Source organism: Tamandua tetradactyla, chromosome 3 (genome assembly GCF_023851605.1).
Source record: "Tamandua tetradactyla isolate mTamTet1 chromosome 3, mTamTet1.pri, whole genome shotgun sequence".
NCBI classification, from domain to species: Eukaryota; Metazoa; Chordata; class Mammalia; order Pilosa; family Myrmecophagidae; genus Tamandua; species Tamandua tetradactyla.
The window spans coordinates 22,786,276-22,806,883 of NC_135329.1; the positions used below are offsets into that span (position 1 = coordinate 22,786,276).

Here is a 20,608-nt window from a genome sequence, read left to right on the forward strand (position 1 = left end):
GGCCCCCGCCTCACCCTCCCGGCTCCCCGCAGGCTGTGCACCCCACCACGGGCTGGCACTTCCCGGCCCCCGGCAGCCGCAGCCGGAGCTCCGGGCCCGCTGCGGAGCGCAGACTCCCCTCGCCGCCTCGAGCGCTTCCACTTGCCCTCGGGCGCCAGCTGCGGTCCCCGCTCCTGCTCGTCTCCGCGAGCCAGCTCCCGAGAAGGGCGCAGGGCTCGGGAGCCGGGAGCCGGGAGCTGACAGCGCTGGGGTGGACGCGGACTGCAGCGGCGGGCGGCGGGGGCGCGCGCGGGGGCGGAGGCTGGGGGAGGTCCCCCGCCCGGGAGTAGCCAAAGGAAGGAGTAGATGCGGGCCCTCGCTGCTGTGTGCCCCAATGGCGGCCTCGGGGGCCGCCCGCTTGTGCGTCCGGTACCCAGAGCGTCTGTGCGCGAGTGCATGTGTGTGAGCGTACACATGGGCATCCGTAGGTTGGGTATGTGCGTACGTGTGCACACCTGTCACTGCACCAGCGCTTGCACATTTTCCCTCGTGAACACATTTCTGCATTGTGGATTCACATCATTTCTGTACCTGTGTGTGTCTTGGCCTTCAGGGGACACATCCTTTGAGCAGAGTTCATGACTATGTCACAAGTGACATATGCATGTCTAGGCTGGCGTGCAAGATTAAAAGCAAAAGTATGCACATGGAGTCTCGCATGTGCATCTATCTGTGCTCATATGTGTTTCCTCGGGATACTGAACAGAATGTGCCTTTGTGTCTGCTAAGACCCAAAAAGGAAAATGTCGTCACTGGAGCTGGAGTGGGAGCATGTGGAATTCTGGAACATTTCTCACTACACAACCACAGCCTGTTGGAGCTTGAAAGAACCTTGGACGTTTTCCAGCCCAGCCCTTTGTTTAACAAAGGAGGAAACTGAGGCCTCAAAAGAAGAGGAAAGCCAGCCGAGCTTTATATCACATCTACTGTGTGCTGAGTACTTCACATCCTGAGTTCTCTCCATCCTTTGCGGTACTATTAGTCCCCTTTTACAGATAAGAAAAGTGAGCCCTTAGAAGAGGGAAGTGACAAAGCAGGGATGTAAGCCACTCTGAGGAACTCCAAAACTCACAATCGTTCTTCTACATCTGTTATTTTTTTAAAATGTGGTCCGGGGAACCCAGAGATAGTGAGAAACTTTCAGGGAGTCTTTAAGGGTAAAACGATTTTCCTAATAAGATTAAGAATTATTTGCTTTTTTCACTTTCAATTTCCACAAAAGGACCCTGGACATTTCCAGAGGCTACATGGTGGGACTTTTCTTAACCCAGTAATTAAAGAGATTTGCAAAAATGTAAAGCACTTAATCTCTTCTCTCCAAACTTTTTTGCTTTATAAAATATAGTTACTTTCATTTTAAAATGTGTTATTTACATTATCATATGATGGATTTATTATTGTTTTAAATTAATTAATATTTTCAATTTTTTCACTAAATATCATTATAGTAAATATCAATCGATATAACCCACATACATAAAAGGTCTCTGGTGTTCTCAATATTTTTTTTCCTCATATAGCTCAATTTTATTTGATATATTTTTTATTTTTTTAAGAATCCAAAGTGGCATTTATTTGTCAAGATGCCTAGAGAGAGTCAATAGTTAATTTGATCCAAATACCATATTTTTGCATGAACAGTAAGTCCAGAATAAAATATAGTCTATTTCAGATATTAACTAATATATTTAGAGGCAATATTTGGTAGCTAAACGCCTCTAAAGAGAGTTCTATTTCATTCTCTTGTCTTATTTTTCTCTCCCAGCATCCTTATTATCTTGTTCTTTTATTTTTTTAATTTAATATTTTAATTGCAAAATCTCCACACACATATGTTTCATACATGGTGTATAATCAGTGGCTCACAATATCGTCACATAGTTATGTATTATTCATCACCATGATCATTTTTTAGGACATTTGCATCACTGCAGAAAAAGAAATAAAAAGAAAAAAGAAAAAAACTCATACATACCATATCCCTTACCCCTCCCTCTCATTGACTGCTAGCATTTCTTTTTAAAAAAAAATTTTTTTTGATAAAACTTAACATATGAACACACAAACATCCTTAACATACAAACATTTCATACATGGTGTACAATCAATGGCTCACAGTATCATCACATAGTTGTGTATTTATCACCACGATCATTTTTTGAAATTTGCATCACTCCAGAAAAAGAGATTAAAAAAAAAAGAAACTCATAAACCATACTCTTTACCCCTTCCTCTCCCTGACCACCAGCATTTGCATCCACCCAATCCATTTTAACCTTTGTTCCCCCTATTATTTATTTTTTATCCATATGTTTTACTCATCTGTCTAAACCCTAGATAAAAGTAGCATCAGACACAAGGTTTTCACAATCACACAGTCACATTGTGAAAGCTGTATCATTATACGATTGTCTTCAAGAAACATGGCTACTGGAACACAATTCCACAGTTTCAGGTACTTCCCTCTAGCCACTCCAGTACACCATAAGCTTGACCAGTAGTATTTCTGTCAATTTTATTTGTAAATAAAAAATATTTTATTCCATGCACAAATGGAATAAAATTTTAAGCAACACCCTCCAAATTGCATTTACCATAACAAGGAAGGAGCTAAATGTAATGTTGATCAGTCACCAACTAAACAGTAGTTCTCTAGCATAGTTTAATAGGAGGGCATAGCACAGAAATAGAACACTCTAGAGTTAGCGATTCATTTTTAAATTGATTTTTACATAGGCTTAGCTGGAAGAATCAATTTTATGTTCATACATCCTGCCTGATGGTCAAAAGCGGGCACAGGTGGACTCTTTCTAAACTTATACAAGTTATGCCGCCTCAAAGCAGCTGGGTCCATAGTGTCCTGCTGGGGCCTGGCCCACCCAGCTGGCTCACCCCACTGCCACGGGTCTAACCTGGGAGGTCCTTGATCTGAGTCAAACTTTCAGGAGTACTGTAAAGGTGGATATGACAGGTGGCCTCTGCTTTAATCCAGCCAGTTTAGAAGGCAGCAGTCTTTTTTCAAGACTATTGTGTGAAAGAAATTAACAGTAATGGATTAAGTTTGCGGTAACACTAAATTCAAATTGTAGTTCACCTGCTAAGGGTAAAACAATGACTAATATCCCTCCAGGTGAATTCAACAAATTCATCTCTGGTAGAGCCCAGGCAGTGATGTTGTCACCAAAACATCATCACACGAGCAGGAAGCCCTTCTAAGTATGGCTGTGCAACAAGGAGCGGAGCAAGCCAATGGAAAGTGATGGATCTGGGAGAATGAGATGGAAAACACTGAGTTCTGTGCCTTTCTAGAAGCTCAAGTCATCTAGAATCACTGGTCAAACCACCACCTTCTCCCATGGATTCAGGTGTTGCTCTGAGGATACTGGGGACATGGAAAGGTTTAGTTTTTCTTTACAAGTAAGCATTTTGGTGGGGGAGCATTGCAAGGATTGTCAACAAAAATCTTTAAAACCACAAAAAACAAGGTACAGGTTCACAGGTAAATAGTTACATCAGCATATCATTTAAAGCATTGGTTTGTTCTCACCATATGACTTGGAAGGTTCAGAAAACTTCCAAGAGGACGGTCCAAACACACTCAGATGCTGTTCCAACTGCTGAAGGGTACACAGCACTAGGAATTAAGTAGGCCCTGCAACTTTGGGACTTCCACCCACTCAGCAAGAACCAGAAGACTAAAGAGAGACATGGGGGACTGGGTTGAATTCACAGATGCGTTTTTAGTCTTTAGGAGGATCGTCTACACTTTGGAGTCAGAAATGTCATGTGAGCAGCCCTGAGACTGTGCCTTCTGAACTCTGCCCCGGGAGGATGGGTGGGGCAACCACAGGCCTAGAGGTCGTTCTGGATGCCCATTGCATCAGGGGATGAGTGATGCCGCCTGGGCTGTGCTTTACGGTGGAGTTTCCCGAGTGGTGGCAAAGCCACTAGAAGCAAAAAGGGTAGGTGTGATCAATGACATCTCAAAAGTATATCCTGAAAACGTAAATGAACAGATTCCACACGCGGACTAGAGGTGACTCACACTTACAACATATAAATAGAAAATAAGTTACAACCAAAAAACAAAAGAAAGATAAAAAAAGATGCTCAGCAATTGGGAAATGCTGCACACACACAAAATACACAATGCCACTGCAGCGAAGCCACTTTCATTGTGTTGACTTGACCTTCACCACGTGCTCGTCTGGCCCGGCAACGCTGTGCTGCCGGGACCCCGTCGTTGTCCTCCTGGTGGGTCTCCCAGGGCTGGCGTCAGTTATGATCATCAGGATTAAACTCTTGCAGCTTCATGCAGTCTACCATCCTCGTCCTCTGTTGAGAAGGGAGTAAAGTCTCCAGCTGGGGGAGCTTTCCTTGAGTAAATCAGTGTTTTTCATGAAAGATTACAAAAAAATTGTATGATCACGTTCCCTTCATCGAGGAGGGGGGCTTTTGTAGACAGGCATTCCTTCGTTGCATTTCAGGCTCCCGTGCTTTATTACCTCACCAGATTTGGATGTAATAACAAGGATTCAAACTTTCTGTATTTTTATCGTCTTCTTGAAGCTACAAAGAGCTTCAGAAAACTGAATTCTCATTTTTATGATCAAATCGTGGCTCTGACACATTAAGTCCGGAGTGGTGATTATTATTTCTGGATTTTGAGATGCTGTTTTATGTATATAACCTGATATTTAGAGATAAGAACAAAGCCAAACAGGTTGGGGTTAAAGTAATTCAGAACATAGGGGAAAGGAAGGCAGTGTCTATGTTTTAGAACCACACATACTCTTGGAGACCAATGGAAGAAAGGTTTATTTGATCTGGAACTGAAATTTTCTGTAGTGCATAATCTAATTTAACCTATCTATACAGTTCATATGAACAACTGAAGCACAGGAAACACAGAATAAGAAAGAGGTCCTTTAATCCTGTATAGATTTTTGTAATGCCTGGAAACATTCTAGAGTACATTAAGTAGATGTACTCTAGCACAGGCAAAGTCCCCTGAGGGAAGGGAGAAAGAGTATGGAACTATTAAACCTTACCATCAGGGTGTCCCCTGATACTGTGTCAAACTTTAGGGATTTCCAAATCAATAGGCCATACCCTCAATCATGAGGCTTACTCTTGTGCTGCTTATGTAGGTAGTGGAGAAGCTTAGGCTACCTATAGGCAAGCCTAAGAGTTACTTCTGGAGGACCTCTGTGTTGCTCAGATGTGGCCTCAGTCTTTCTAAACCCAACTGTGCAAGTAAAATCATTGCTCTTCCCACTACATGGGACATGACATCCAGGGTGAAAGTCTCCCTGGCGACGTGGAAAGGGACTCCCAGGGATGAATCCAGACCTGGCACCATGGGATCAATTCCATCCTGACCAAAGAGGGGAAAAGAAGTGTAATTAATAAAGTATCAGTAGCAAAGAGAGCTCAAATAGAGTCAAGAAGCTACTCTGGATGTTGCTGTTACACAAGCTTCAGGTAGACCTTGCTACCTATCATAACCTGCCGACCCCCAACAAAGACCAATCCTAAAGAACACCTAGGACAATATATAAGATTCCACAAGGGTTCCAGGCACTAGAGTAACTTTCCAGAAACCTACAACCTCCAGATGGGTCCCTGATCCAGCTGAGTCCTGAAACCTAGCCCAGCCTCTCCAGAACATCAGATAGTTCCATCTTCCTACCCCATATTAGTGACAGATCCTTTCAATATCAGAAATTTAGAATTGACATAGCCCAAACAACCCCAAAGAGAGGTATGGAAAGATCAAGGGTGATGGTGGAATTATACATAGAAGGTAGGACTTAAATGAATATGAATGCTGAATCATTAAATTGACATCTCTTCTAGTCTCCGGTATTTTAGAGCAGCTAGAAGTAAAAACCTAAAATTGTGAATTGTAACCCATGTCCAAGTCTGAAATATGGTCTACAACTAATTGGGGTGCTGTGCTGGAAAATTTATAGCTTTTTTGTATATATGTTATTGTTCACAAAAAAGAAGGAAAAAAAAGTCGATTGTGATGATAAAAATGTATTTAAGCCCTCTAGCCTCCTATATTCTGGAGCAGCCAGAAGGAAAAATATGGGAGGATTGTATGGTAGCCCATGACAAACTCTGGGATCTGTCCTGTAACCATTTTTTGAAGAGTGCTTTGAAAACTATTGCTTTTTATTTCTTTGCCTTGTATATATGTTATATTATACAATAAAAAAGTTTAAAAAAAACAATTGAAAGCAGGGGCATAAACAGATAGTCATACAAAAAGGTTCATAGCATCATTCATAATAGCAAAAATGTGGAAGCAACCCACTCATCAGCTGATATATGTATATACAAAATGTTATACACCCACTATGAAATATTATTATTATTCAGCTATAAAGAGGAATGAAAGTCTGTTATATGTCATTACCTGGATTAAGCTTGAAGACATTGTGTTGAGTGCAATAAGTGAAACACAAAAGACAAATATTGTATGATTTCAGTTATATGAAGTAATAAGTATATGCAATTCATAAAGTCAGAAATCAGAACACAGGTTACCAGGGGCAGGCTGGAGGTGGTGAGGGGGAGTAAATACTGAATTAGTAAAGAATTTCTCTTTGGGAAAAGTTTTGGTAATGAACAGTGCTGATGATAACACAACATTGTGGATGTAATTAAAAACACTGAATTGCAACCTTGAAAGTGTTTGAAATGAGAAATTTGAGGTTGTGTATATGTCTTCAGAGTGAAATACTACAAAAACAATGACATAAAACTGTACAACAAAAAGTGTGAACACTAAGGTAAACTATGGACTATAATTTTGACATAATTATAATAATATTGATTTATATATACTTTAAAGACGTAACCATGTGTAAAAGAAAAAAAAATCGTGGCTCTGAAAGACACCATGATTCTTCTGATCAAGCACAGTTGTGATATCACCAGGCTCCAGCTCAGGCTCTGGATATCTTTCTCCAGGAAATAGTATCTTTTGCCATCTTTCGTACCTTTTCAACATGCACCTCAATAATCATCTCTTGGGTCACCTTAGCGCCCCTGGAGTGGTCTTTACAGCTGATCCCCCACCCATCCTTGCACTCACATGTGATCTGGATCTGCTGCACCCTGCCCAGCCCTTGCACAATGGGTGCTTCTCAACAAACCACTTCTTCTCACCAATGCCTTTACATTTTTCACAAATTCTATTTTTTGGAAAGGTTATTTTCTTTGTGACTTCATGATTTAGGTCTTCAAGAGCTATAGATGTTCTTTCTTCTCCTCTCTCCAGTCATCCGTCCTCTACCACCAAAGAACATGTAGAAGTTGTCCATGGGTGAAGAGACACTGGGACTCCCTGAACCTCCATCTTTAATCACTCTGCTCCCCATCCTGGTCATAAATGTCCTCTTTCTTTGAATCTGAAAGCACTTCCTATGCCTGGGATATGAGTTTAAACTTTTCATCCTCATCTGGGTTCATGTCCAGGTGGACCTTGAGTGCCAACTTCAGATAGGCTTCCTGACCTCCTTCTGGGAGGTGCTGGACTTCACCCCCAGGAGGTCACAGAATTGGGTCTCCTTCACCATCTTGACTCTGTGGGGCCAGGCATGGCAAGACCAGTCAGTAAGCCTTGGACACTCCTGCCAGGACCCTCACCCATGCACTCTGCCCATTAGTTGGTCTCAGTCATGGCCACCATGACTGCCCCCCAGGGGCTTCCGCCTATTGGCCTGCACTAGGCTGACCACCTCCATATTTTTTAAGAGTGTAAAGAGTTCCTGAAACCGAAAGTTTTGAGAACTGCTTCTCTACACCATGCCACCATCAAGAGGGGGGATGTGAGTATCCTATCCTCAGAGCTCTTAGGACAATGGGAGCCTAGAAATCAGGTGTTGGGGCTCCCAGACTATAGCTCTTTCCACATCATTCCAGGGAACTGAGATCCCTGGGTTTAAGATACCTCCCCAGCTGTCCCTAGCCTCGACCAGCTGGGGATTCTTTGGTCTGAGTTTAAGTCCATCTTCTCCTAGCCAGGGCAACCCCTGCCCTTTAATGTCCACTTGCCACTGTCCAGCCAGCTGCACATGCTGCCCTCTCTATGCCAGCTTGTGGGAGGGAAAGCTGGGGCAGCTGGGCAACCACCCCCGCCCGTCCCTGGCACGGCTCTGCCCAGCACACAAAGGGCAGAGTGAATCTTGTCCCATTCCCTGCAGCTGAGGGGCTGGGAGGGAGGAAAAAGGGAGGCACACATAGAAGGGGCCCTCCAACACGGAGGGGTTTAACTCAGAGACAGATAAAAAAATGGGAATCTGGGTCCTATTCTTAGCTCATGGGTGGCACCCCAGAAGATGAACTAGATGGTGATGGTGGTGACCTTTCACATCCATGATCTCATTTGATGCCCACAACAGCTTGGTGAGGTGAACAGTACAGGAGAGAAGTAGCCCCATTTCACAGATGAACATAGTAAAGTCTAGAAAGGCAATATGACTCACTCAGTGTCCCAGAGCTGGCCAGTGGAAGCACCGTGACCTCTACGTACTGAAGAAATGAATTATCGACTGCTTACCTGGAGCCTCCTCAGCTTTGGTGACAGAGTCTTATATTGAATATTATATGCATGCTCATTGCCCTGCAACTGGAGAATGTCAGAAGAGGGAGAGGGTGAGGTAGTGATGTCATGGTGGAGGTCGTGGTGACATTGGCTCCTGGCCTTAATTTTGGGTGGGTAGTCTTCACAGGGGTGGAAGGAGAGGTAGACTAAGTAAAGGCCAAGAAGTGAGAAGGCTGGAGCAGAGGATTGGAGTAGGGGACAGTGGGTCATAAGGTTGCAGGACAATGCATGTTTAGCTAAAGTCCTTCCCTCTACCCTTCTCCAAGGATCCCAGACTTCTCCCAGGTTGGTAACAGCATCTGAATCTTCCTTATGAAATTTGAGGGTTACTTTCCCCAGCCCCCAAACAGACAAAAATAAATAAAAAGTAAAAAAAAAAAGAAAAACCTCCTTAAAACATATGAGAAGTATAAACTAAGGGCAGCCTTCTGGAGAGACTGAGGACTAAAGAGAGCAGTGGTTTCTTTCCAAGAACAAGACTCCTTTCCCAGCCCCACTGTTGATGGCAAGCTCTACTAACAGTGCCTGCTCAGACCAGGCCTCACAAATGGACCAAGCGGCCCCCCGAGATGCCCGCAGGGACCCCGAAATGCCTGCAGTTCTCTCCGGCTCTCCTGCTGGCCCGATGCCCACCTGGCTCAGGCCCAATACTCGTGAGTCAGCTGGTCAACCCCAATGTTGCCAGGACAACTGGGGGTGGGAGTGCAGGCCCCGAGCAGCGGGCAGGGGTGGGCACTGAGGGCGGGCTGTCGCCAGCATCTGGCACCTAGACACAGCTGAGGCCCAGTCAGAAAGAAGATGCTTCCCTCCTCTTTGCCTGACACCCCACCCCCCCATTCACTTATCCCAGGACACTCTCCCAGGCTTGGGCAAATATTTAAAGGGGCAGTTGGGCAGTGAGGAGGGTGGCGGGAGCAAACACTTTCCTTCTCTCGCCTTCTTTAAACTTCTCAGGAGCTCTCAGTTCAAATGCCATCCTGTTGTGCAACCTCTAGTCTGAAGGTCCTCCAGCTGCAGAGACGTCCTCACGAGGACAGGGGAGCCTGCCAAGGCTAGAGAGGGAGGGAGAAGCTCATGACTGAACGGCAGGGTCAAGGGATGAGGGACCCCTGAATAGGGTACAGGAATTGGAGTGAAGCGTTAGCGTTTAAGTATAGGAGGAGAAGGTATTCAGATCCAGACAGGAGCAAGGTGTGGGGCTCTTACTTAACACATTAATGAAACTATAGAGATGAAGGGTCTTTAGGAACCACCTTTCCCAACAAGTGAAAGGAAGACTAAGAGACAGGATGCAGCTTACAACATTATTAGATTTGATGCAATACAATAAAGCAACAGGAATGGATTTGAGGAAAGTGGTAGAAAGAGATAGAGGGGAGGAAAAAGATGCAGAAAGTTGATTGTATTGGGTGAGTAGCAGGCATTCTTAGGGCAAATTTAAGGTATGAAAGGAGGAGTCCAGATGGGTAGGGTCATAGGAACTATGGAGCAAGTAGACAGACTCTAGGACCAAAACATGGGGACCCGGTCAGTTACCATACCTAGCCCTGTGCAAGGCTGTCTGCACATAAGAAAGAAGTGTCAGGCATGGATCTGCCATCAGAAGACTTCAGCTTACAAATAAGCCCATAGCAAAAAAGGAAATATTGCACATGAGCAAGAGTTTATCACCAGAGGGGGCAGAGTTTTCAGAAATAGGAAAAGAATGACTCAGGGCAAGTCTGGGGTTAGGTATCGGATGTGTAGGAGGAGAAGCAGGTAAGGAGTGGAGGTGGAAATCTGACCCTCTTGGAAAAATGGGCATTTCTGAGCCCCCCAAAACTAATGCCAAAGCACCCTCTGCCTTCCTCAGTGCCTCATCTGAGCCTTCAGGCACTACCTTCTCTTCTTCCTGGAGCTGATCTCTATCCTTGCGGGAAATTCTATGGGGACATGTGATGGATGCGCCATCGGGCTGCTTGAGTGTTCAGTCTGCCAGAAGAACAAGGAGAGCCACAGGGCAGCAGGGGCAGGTGCCAGCAAGAAAGGGCAGGTATGCCAGGAAGACACCCACGGTGAGAGATGCCCATTGCCTAAGGGCAAGTTTGCTCAGCTCACCCAGCTTTGCTTTTCCTAGGGTCAAGAGGAGTCCTGTGCCAGGGCCCAGGGCCCTTGGGTACTCTTGTAGTTGGCTTATCGGGGCCGTGGGTCTGGAGGGCCAGGAACAAACAGGCTTCAAAGATGAGGGTCTGGCGAGCACATAGGATCCTGGCCCTTCACCTCTGCCCCCCTCTCCCTATCAGCACATATAAGAGCATGGTCATACTTGCAAGATGAGGAAAGGAGGTGCCTACAGCAAGATGGACATGGGTAGCAAAGAGGTCTTGATGGAGAGCCCACCGGTGAGTGTGGTTGTGTGTGTGTATCTGTCTGTCTGTCTGTGTGGTAGGCCCTGCCTCCTCCCTGCCTCTCTGGCCCTCTGTTTCCTCATCCAGATTCTTTCACTCAACTGACCTAAGGCTTATGCTAAGTTAGGATGGGGATATCAAGACCACCAAAACACAATCCCTTGGGAAGACAGACATGGCTGCCCATAATTTCAAAATAAGGAGCTGACAGCCACCATGGAGATGTACGGAAAGGGCTGTAGAGAGCATTAAGTAAGGAACCACTAATATTTGGGAGTCATAGGAAGCTTCACAGAGAAAATATTTGAACTGGATCCAGAAGAATAAACAGGCGCTCACCAGGTGGAGAAGGAGGAAGGCATTCCAGGAAGCAGGGGTAGTATGTGTAAGGGCATAGAGATATAAGAGGGTCTGGACCATTTGGGGACAGATAGGGATGGAGGCATGGTGGGAGTGCCAGGGGTCTGTGGGAAGGGGCAGGGGATGAGATTGGTGAAACAGCTCTGTGGGTCCCTCTAAGCTAGACCTGGCTTCTAGGCATCTATGGGTTTGTTGAAGTCCTATGCATCTTCAACCCAGCTCCACTTCCACCTCCTCCAAGAAGTCATCTCTGATCTCCTCAGCCCTCCTCTGCCTGTGTGTAACAATGACTATCCGGGCCTCGGGAAGTGGGAGAGTGTGCAGCTTGTGCAGGGAGGAGGAGGGCATCCTGATGACCTCACACCTGTCTCCCTGCCTGCCCCACCACATCAGGATTACTCGGCAGCCCCCCGGGGCCGCTTTGGCATTCCCTGCTGCCCTGTGCCCCTCAAACGTCTTCTCATCGTGGTTGTGGTGGTCGTCCTTGTCGTCGTGGTGATTGTGGGGGCCCTGCTTATGGGTCTTCACATGAGCCAGAAACATACCGAAATGGTGAGCAGGCCTGGGTGGGGTGGGTACTGGGCATAGGACATGCCAGATGGAGGGATTGGGAAGGGGGGCTGGGCAACTGTCCCAGGGAAATAAAGGGGAGGAAGCAAGGGACTCAACATGAGAAGGATGGGGTAGAGACAGGGTGGCAAACCTGCCCTGAGCTTTTCCACCAGGCCTCTGCTCCACAGTGACAGCCTATTCCCTCCAGCACTTGGGTCCATTTATCCTCTCTGTGCTCTCACGAAAGAGAGATTGCATTTGTGTGAAGAGGACTAAGGGTGGGCATGGATGCTGAAGGAGAGAGGGAAAAAGGAATGCCAGACTGCACTATGCTCCATCCCCAGGTCCTAGAGATGAGCATTGGGGGGCCGGAAGCACAAAAACGCCTGGCCCTGAGTGAGCGTGCAGGTACCACTGCCACCTTCTCCATCGGCTCCACTGGCATCGTACTGTATGATTACCAGCGGGTGGGTATGCCTGCACCTCCTGACCCTGGGCCTGGAGGAATCAATGATAAATCAGACTCTGCCAGACCTACCCAGCTGTGTCACTTCATACCTATCCATCTCTCCCTATTCTTCAGCCTCTTTGCTTCCTCTTGGGGTACCTGGGCCCCAGATTCCCATATGACTCCCAAGCCCAGCCTTGAGGGAACTGGATAAGAACAAGGGTTGGGAGTAAGCAAGGGAGGGCCCTTTCTAAATGAACTCTGGCATTCCCATGCCCAGCTCCTGATTGCCTATAAGCCAGCCCCAGGAACATGTTGCTACATCATGAAGATGGCTCCCGAGAGCATCCCTAGCCTTGAGGCTCTCACTAGAAAATTTCAAAACTTTCAGGTGAGTGTGTGGGTGAAGAGGGGGCTGACTCTCACCCAGGGCTGCTGTGAGGACCATTTGAGAGGGCGGATATCAGGCAACTGTAAATCACTGGTCCAGGTGGGCTGTCGGTGAGCTCCCCTTTCTGCACTCACCTGCGTCACACTTTCCCTCTCTGTCCCCAGTCCCCACCTCACTGCAAGCTGCAGGCCCTATTTGAACCCACATCCCACTTCTGGCTCCAGCACAGCCCCCTATTTTTTTTTTAAATTTGATTTATTTTGCATTATCAAACCAAAACAATATACAAACATGAACATTCTTAACATACAAACATTCCATGTATGGTGTACAATCAGTGGCTCACAATATCATCACATAGTAGTATATTCATCACTGTGAGATCATTTTTTAGAACATTTGCATCACTCCAGAAAAAGAAAATAAAAAGAAAAAAGAAAAAACTCACACATACCATACCTCTTACCCCTCCGTCTCGTTGACTACTATTTCCATCTACTCAATAGATTTTAACCTTTGTGCCCCCTATTTAGTCCCCTCTCTCTTGATGAGAAAACAGAATACAAGAGATTGCCTGAGGTCCTAATAAGGGCTAGAGGAGAAACGGAAACTCAGGCCCCAGAATCCAAATTAAATGCTTTTCAGGACAAACCTGTGGCGCCTCCCGCAAAGCTGAGCCAGGAGGAGGGGCGCTCCGGGGGCTCGGCAGCCTCGGGAGACCCGGCCTTTCTGGGTACCACCGTCAGCATCCTGTGTGGCGAGGTGCCCCTCCACTACATCTAGGGACCCTCAGGTGAGTAGGGGAGACTCTCCAGGGCAGGCGATGGGTGGAGCCACCTGCCATGTCAGCTGAGCAGACCCGGGGCTTGCCCCCCCCGTTGGCTCACTAGGGAGCTCAGGGGAGGGAAGTTTGGGGACCACTTTCCCCAGTCCCTCTCCCTCACGTGACACACCATGGTCTTTTGCCTCGCAGGGTCGGTGGTAGGGGACAGGAAAGATCCGGCCAGCAAAGGGTCTTCTGCAGACAGACAGGAAGCTGCTCCTGTTCACATCACAGGGAGTTGTGGGGATAGGATGTGGGGTGGGGTGGGAACGGGGAGCAGGGCCCCGTGGGTGCCCCCAACCGCAAAGGAATAAAGCAGTTTACTGACAAAGAGTTGTCCCTCTTCTATCATCAGACTCTCCCACGGTCCTGCTCTTGGCGGGGCTCAGCAAGGGGAAGGGAAAGTTGGGGGGTGCGGAGAGGGCTTTCCCCGCTTTCCCTCGGTCGCAGGGTGACGGGGGATTCCGTCCGCCAGCGGCGGGGCAGGCGGGCAGAGAGGCAGCCCGCGGGCTTCAGGCGCCCTCCAGTGGGAACTCCAGGGAGAGAGACGGAGAAATAAAGAGACACTGAGAACCGGGCAGAGACCGTGAGCGGGAGAGATCGACGGTCCGAGGAGGGAGCGACAGAGACGCAGACTCAGACAGAGGGACCGAGAGACAGCGCGAGAGCCCGCGAGCCCGGCCGGGTCCCGCACCGCCCGGGAAGGGGCGGTGGGGCCCGAGCGCCCGCAGGGAGCGGAAGCGCTCGCCGGGTGGAGACACTGGGTGGCCCGGAGCCCCCTCCCCTGTCCCGCCGTCCCCACGCCGGGCTGCTCCGGGCCCCGCGCACCGGGGCGGCCGGGACCGGGCGGCGGAGGGGCGGGAGCAGGCGGCGGGAGCCCCCTCCCGGTGCGGGCCGGCTTCTCGCCTTCCCCGCCTCCGGCTGGCGCGGTTCCCGGCCCGGCACAGTCCCGGCCCCGAGGGGGGCCGAGCTCCGAGCGAAAACACGCCCTCCAGCGAGCTCATTTTCCTAAAAAAAAAAAAAAAAAAAAAAAAAGGGTGACGGGGGGGTTAGAGGGACGGAGGAAGGGAGGGAGAGAAAGAAAGAAAAAGAGGGGAAGAGAGAGGGAGAGAGCTAGAGCCGAAGGGAGAGGGAAGAGAAATCGGGAGAGAAGAGGGGAGGGAGACAGGAAGGAGGGAGGGCGAGAAGAGGGAAAGGGAAGAGGTAGGGAAGGAGGGGGGAGGGGGAGGGAGGGGAGCGGGCCGGAGAGAGGGAGGGAGGGAGCGAGCGAGAAGAGGGGAGCGCCCTCCCCCTCGCTTCCATTCCTCCGCTTCCCCTCTCGCCCGCTCCCGCGTCCGGGCGCGACCCGCCGCCGCCGCCACCGCGCCCGCAGCCGCCGCCGCCGCCGCCGCCGCTCCCGCCAGCATGCCCGGCGTGGCCCGCCTGCCGCTGCCGCTGCTGCTCTGGCTGCTGCTGCTCCCGCGCCCGGGCCGGCCGCTGGACTTGGCCGACTACACCTATGACCTGGGAGAGGAGGACGACCCTGAGCCCCTCAACTACAAAGACCCCTGCAAAGCGGGTGAGGACACACAGCCCCCTCCGCGCGCTCGCCAGCCGCCGGGGGCGCGAGGGGCCCGGGGCGCGGGCAGGCCCGGCAGGGAGGCGCGGGTAGGTTTAGGGTTTGGGGTTGGGGGAGGACAGTCCAGTGTGGGAAGCCGGGAGCTGCCTAGTTGGCAATGCAGTGGGGAACAAAAGAACGAGGGAGAGAGGGAGGGGGAAGTTTGGGGGACTTTTAGGACTGAAGTTTTTGCTGCTGTGTCTGGAAGAGGCTGCCGCTGCCTCTTGTCTTCGGAGAGGATTCCTGGGGAAATCACCCGGGTCGGGAAAGAAACCTGCGGGCAGGGACGCCTCTCCTCCTGCAGGAAACTTTTTCTGGCCAAACTGGCGCGCGTGCGTATGTGTGTGTGTGCACACCTCTCCATTCTCCCCTGTCTCTAGCTTCAGGACCTTGGTGTTTTGCTGTCTTTCTGGACTGCCCTCGGGCTACACATCTGTCTAGCCTTGTACGGGGAGGCCTGAATCTCCAAAGAGCAGCTCTCCCCAGCTCAAGTGGAAGAAGAAAAATTTTCAAGGATCCCCTGAGATTCTGCTCCCTGGGTATCCCAGGGTTCTGACTGGTGGCAGCAGCTTTCTGGGACCCGGGAGGCAGCTGTCAAAGTCAGAGAAGCCAGCTTAGAAGAGGGACTTACCTTTGCCCTACCAAGGCCAAGTTGGAGGGGGTGGGAAGAGTAGAGGTGGGAAAAACACAAAGAGGGCTCAGCTCACTCACTTCAGAGTGTGTGTTTGTGTGTGTGTGTGTGTTCTCTTTCCAGGAAGATCCTGTGTAATCCTCTGTAACCCCTTAACCCCTGCTGGGCCCAGAAGGGTCCTGCCCCCACAGTGGCTAGATGTCCAGGTACTTGAGTCATCTGCCTGATCAGATGAGCCTAAGCAGACTGCCTGGGGACAAAAGCACACAGTGGACACAAGAGAGCAGAACTTTTCCTCGACTTCCTGCCTCTGACCTCAGCCGGTCTTTAAATAGCCAGGACCAGGAGCTGTGGCCAGGTCCTAGCACTGGAGTACCTGTATGTGGCACAGGGATTGGGGAGCAGGTTGCACTGAGTCTTGTTGCTGGCGATCCTGCTCAGGGACTTTCCTTGCCCTCACACCCCTCTTTGGATGGCCGGATCACAGCAAACTGTGCAGGAATTTCTTCCCTTACAGTGGGAAGTGGACAAACCAAATCCTTCAGCCTTTCCTCTTTGGGCTATGGATAAACTGAGACATTAGCCATCACCTTTCTGGTTGGGTACTCGGGATGGGCATGAGACTAAGTGACCGTGGGCTTTGGAGGCAGGCAGACCTGCATTCAACCCTGGACCTGCTACTCCTTAGCTGTACCCCTTGGGAATATTAATGAACATCTCTGAACTTTAGTTTTCTCACCTATAACATGGAAGTGATAATACACAGCTTCGTGGAGTCGATTGTAAGGATTAAATATAAGAACATATATAAGACACTTATTAGTTATTAAATCAAAGCAATCATTAAATAAATGTTGGCTGCCTACCCCCTGTTTTCTCTGCCTTAGACTCTCACTTCCTTTTTTCTGAAGGGGTATGGAATTGGTTTTCAAGAAAAGATAATGTCTCCCTGATCTTATTGTGTTGCTTATTCACACAATCAATCTATATTTGTTGAATACCGAATGTAGGCCAGGTTCTGTGCTTGATGTTGTGAGAGATACACAGACATGTAAAAATGGCCTCTGCCCTGTCTTCAGTCTAGAATGGGGACAAACCACATACAGACATAACCAATAGCATAAACCAATGTGTGGTAAGTGGTTAGAGGTAAAGACCCTATAGGCTAAAGGGGACTCCTGTGTCCTCTGCCACCCTGGTGGTGGCGGTGGCAGTGGCAGAAACAAAGTGATCTGGGAAGGTTTAGGAGTCTTCGTGGAGGAGGTGGGGCTGAAGCAGGGCCTTAAGGAATGGGTAGGAAGCCAATCTGATGTATTTCACTTCTAGTTTGAAATTGGAGTGATTTTGGGAGCAGCAAAAGTCTGAAGGCTCTCTCCCCAGTCTCAGATTTCATGCTAGGGTGGGGCTGGCTGAGTTGGAACTTCAAACAACTGTTCTGGAGAAAGCTCTCCACAAGGGTGAAGTGAGGCTGGTGGGGAGCTGGGCCAGGCCTGGGGGTGGCTGAGAGGGCCTGAGAGCCTGACAAGACCAAGTTCAGGGTCAGATCAGACGTCCTTCCTGTGCATGACCGATGCTCAAGACCCATTGCCCACCTCTGAAGGGAGCTCAGATGTGCTCTCAGGCTCTCACCCGTGGACACCTCTGCTGAGCTTTGCCTTCCTCTACCCTGACTCCCTAAAACCCCACATCACTGCTCTCAAGCTGAAGGTCCCCAGGCTTTCTTCTCCGTGTGTGAGCTTCTCCTTTCTGGCTTTAACTCTTGCCCCTTGCAGCCCCGAAATCCAGATGTTGGGCGGTATGGTAGCAGCACCTGGCTCTACTTTGCATTCAGCTGGTGTGTTTGCTGAAGCTTGCTCTTTTGCCCATCTCCAGCTTTCTCCTCTTTCTCTTCCTCCAGCCCCACCAAGGACCAGGAATGAAAGTCCTTGGTTGACTCCACTGGCTTACCTGAGAGTTCTCAGATTGTTCTTGCTGTTACTGTGGAGTCATGGAAACTTTTGCATTAAGGGCAAAATTAAGACCCTTAATAGTCTGGAAGAAGTTCCTGGATCTTCTAGGTGAGACCGGGACGATGGGCAGGAAGCCAAGCAGGTCTGTTTGTGTACGTTCGGAGCTTGTTCCATCAACCCTTTTCTCTCTAGCCCTTGCCCACAGTAGATTTCAAGTCTGCCCTGATTTCTTGAATATTGGATATTAGACCCTTCAAGGGGGTCCTTCTCCAAGATTCTTAGTGCTATTTTTCCCCAGCTGCTATGATGCAGTACCTCTCAGGCTCTGGAGGAGACCCAGAAGCCAGGAATTAGGGCACAGCTGATCCCATAAGCAGAGAAGCTCATGTGGACGAACCCTGAGACAGTGAGGACCTTGCTTCTACCTCTGCGTCAGCTGGCAGCTCCAAGACCCTAGCCCTCATCACCATCCTTACCCTAGCAGCCCTGTGGCCCAGGTCTGGATTTTAGAGGGTCTCAGAGGAACAAGTTACAGGCTCTGGAAGTTGAAAAGAAATCCTTTCTCTAGCCAGACCATATTCCCTCCTCCAGGCATGATGGATGACTCACCCGCCCACCTAAGCCCCTGCTCCCTGAGTCGCCTTCTCTTTTAGGTGCCCCAAGGGAGGAGGAAGAGATTTTAAATCTCCCCGGGCTCCAGTTTGAGAAAGACCAGTGGGATTCCCCAGGAAGAAGGGACTCTAAAAAATTCTGTCTTCTCCAGAGATTTAGGAAAAAGATATTGAGATGAAGAATAGAGGTGGAGAGTAGAACATGTCATTTCTCAGGCCATTAGGGACCGCCTAAGGATATCCAGGGCTTAGCTAATCTCTCTCTCTAGCCTCTAACCACTCTAAGGGCATCCTTCTCCTCTGGAGGTGTGACCTGGGTAAATGTGGTGAACATATACAATTATTGTGTATTTGGAAACACTAGGGCTTGGACAATAAAGTGGTCGAGTGTGTGTGTTTTAGCGCACGTTTTGGGGTGTGTATGTTTTATGGCAAGTCTGTTCAATGATGCATCCGAGTACGTGGGAATGTGCATGCAAATATTCATCTCTGCCTAAGTGTCCACATGTGGTGAGGTGCATTTGCATGTTTGCAGAAGTTTGAGTGTGTCCTTGCCCAGCTCGAAACTTTTTGTTTGTGTGATGAGACAGGCATGTGCCGTACACATGCAGCCTTGTGTGTGTGGGGGGGTGGCTACTCCCCTCCTTCCCTCCCCCCACCCCTGCAGCAGATGCTTTACCATACTCTGGGGGAGGGGTCAAGAGGCTGGTCCTGGAGGAAAAGAATTTTTTTCCAGGTGCCCAGGATCCAGCTCTCTTCTCTCCTCTCTCGCTCAGGCCTGACTAGGGAGCAGCCATGAGTGCTCCTGGCTGGTTTACAGCCAGAAAACAAAACAAACAAAAAGACCTTTTCGGTCCTAGTGTTGAAAACAAACTACTACTCTGACCTAGACCTCAAGGCTTCCTTCCAAGTGAGGAGGGACCTCATGGTCTCTCCAGCTTCCAGATTTCCTAGTTTTCCAATCCCCAGTGGGCAGGGCCTTTAGGTCCAGTTCCTGGGCCATAAGGCTCTTCTGCCCACCCCATCTCTTTCCACCCCTACTCTGTTCCCATGCATTCTTCAGCCATGACATCCCTGCCACAGGGCTCCCCGCTAAGCAGATGAGCTCTGCAGCCTGGGGCCTATTCTGCCTTGCACTTCCCCTGCCCTCCATGCTGTTCTGGTCCCACATGCCAGCAGTGTTCTGTGGCTTCTCTACTTGGAATCTGAGGTTCTGGTTCTGATTGATCCAGAACTTGACTCAGCCAGGAGCTGAGTGCAGGAAAACCGGTATGCCCTTGGAAAGTATAGAGCTGAACTTGAGCTTCAGGGGCTATTGTTGGGATAATAATAACTGCGGCCATTTAGCAGGTGATCTGTGCCATGAGCTTATTTTACATATCTTATTTCATGCAGTGACCCTAGAAGACAAATTCTGTTATTAGCCCCTTTTTACATATGTGAAAATTAAGGTTTCGAAGTGTTTAACATGATTTTGTCGGCTCATAGTAACCAAGCTGGGATCCAGGCAGGTCTATCTGGCCCCAAAGACCTGGATTATTGTTGCTACATCCAGAGATGACTCTAAATGGTATGGGTGTACGAGCCTGGAGGTGCAATCTGTGTAAATGTGCCAAGGGGTAGACGTGTTCACATGACAGGAGCATGCCAGTGTGAACACTGGCATGTATGAAGCCACTGCTGTGCCTCCCGTTCCACTGGGCCTTTCTCGGATGTCAGCTGAGTGTCTCTTATTGCTGTGCCCTATTGGGTGCTGAGCCGAAGTCCCTGAAGTGGCAGTTTAAATAAGGGACGCTTCCTCATGTGGTGGTAGAGATTCTGGGCCATTTCCCTGTTTTTGACCTTGGGCAAGTCATTTCCCCCTCTCTGGGTCAAAGGGTTCTGATCTCAAAGACAGTGAGTTCAGCTGGCATCCAGCTACTGGATTAACTCTCCAAGAGTTTGTAATGAGACACTCCTAGGCAAATGCATGGGGTGGAGTGAGGCTAACTAGACATGTTGTGGGTGGGCCAGGATTAAATGAACTCATTAATGTGAAAGCGCTTTGTAAACTGGAAAGCACTACATACATTTCAACAGACATTTACAGAAGGTGTCATTATTGCTATTACTGGCTTAACGCATCCAGAGCTTGGAGGAGGTTTGTTCCTGAGATTGTGTGTGTTGGAGCTTGTGCGTGTGTCTTCTTTAGGACTGTTTGTGA

At 49.0% G+C, this 20,608-nt stretch overlaps 2 protein-coding genes and 1 pseudogene across 5 annotated transcripts in view; 2 read left to right on the top strand and 1 right to left on the bottom strand.

Annotated features, from left to right (window-relative positions):
• Positions 1 to 10: 10 nt before the first annotated feature.
• Positions 11 to 7,628, bottom strand: LOC143675512 (dnaJ homolog subfamily A member 4-like; annotated as a pseudogene).
• Positions 7,629 to 10,905: 3,277 nt separating this feature from the next.
• Positions 10,906 to 13,948, top strand: SFTPC (surfactant protein C). Its single transcript, XM_077152723.1, has 6 exons — positions 10,906 to 11,037; positions 11,797 to 11,955; positions 12,300 to 12,422; positions 12,684 to 12,794; positions 13,440 to 13,587; positions 13,768 to 13,948. The coding sequence occupies exons 1-5, from the start codon at positions 10,969 to 10,971 to the stop codon at positions 13,575 to 13,577; spliced, it is 600 nt and encodes a 199-aa protein (XP_077008838.1). The 5' UTR covers positions 10,906 to 10,968; the 3' UTR covers positions 13,578 to 13,587; positions 13,768 to 13,948.
• Positions 13,949 to 15,021: 1,073 nt separating this feature from the next.
• Positions 15,022 to 20,608, top strand: part of BMP1 (bone morphogenetic protein 1) — a 53,352-nt gene continuing 47,765 nt past the window's right edge. For all 4 annotated transcript variants that reach the window (XM_077152724.1, XM_077152725.1, XM_077152726.1 and 1 more), the window contains exon 1: positions 15,022 to 15,175. In XM_077152724.1, coding sequence (XP_077008839.1) covers positions 15,022 to 15,175 — 154 coding nt within the window. The remainder of the gene's footprint in view (positions 15,176 to 20,608) is intronic.

Bases quoted from the DNA above. Each gene is read 5' to 3' on its own strand.
- SFTPC (XM_077152723.1), top strand. From the start codon at position 10,969: ATGAGGAAAGGAGGTGCCTACAGCAAGATGGACATGGGTAGCAAAGAG. The intron at 11,038-11,796 runs GTGAGTGTGGTT...CCACCACATCAG, and splicing joins TCTTGATGGAGAGCCCACCG to GATTACTCGGCAGCCCCCCG. The intron at 12,795-13,439 runs GTGAGTGTGTGG...AATGCTTTTCAG, and splicing joins GAAAATTTCAAAACTTTCAG to GACAAACCTGTGGCGCCTCC.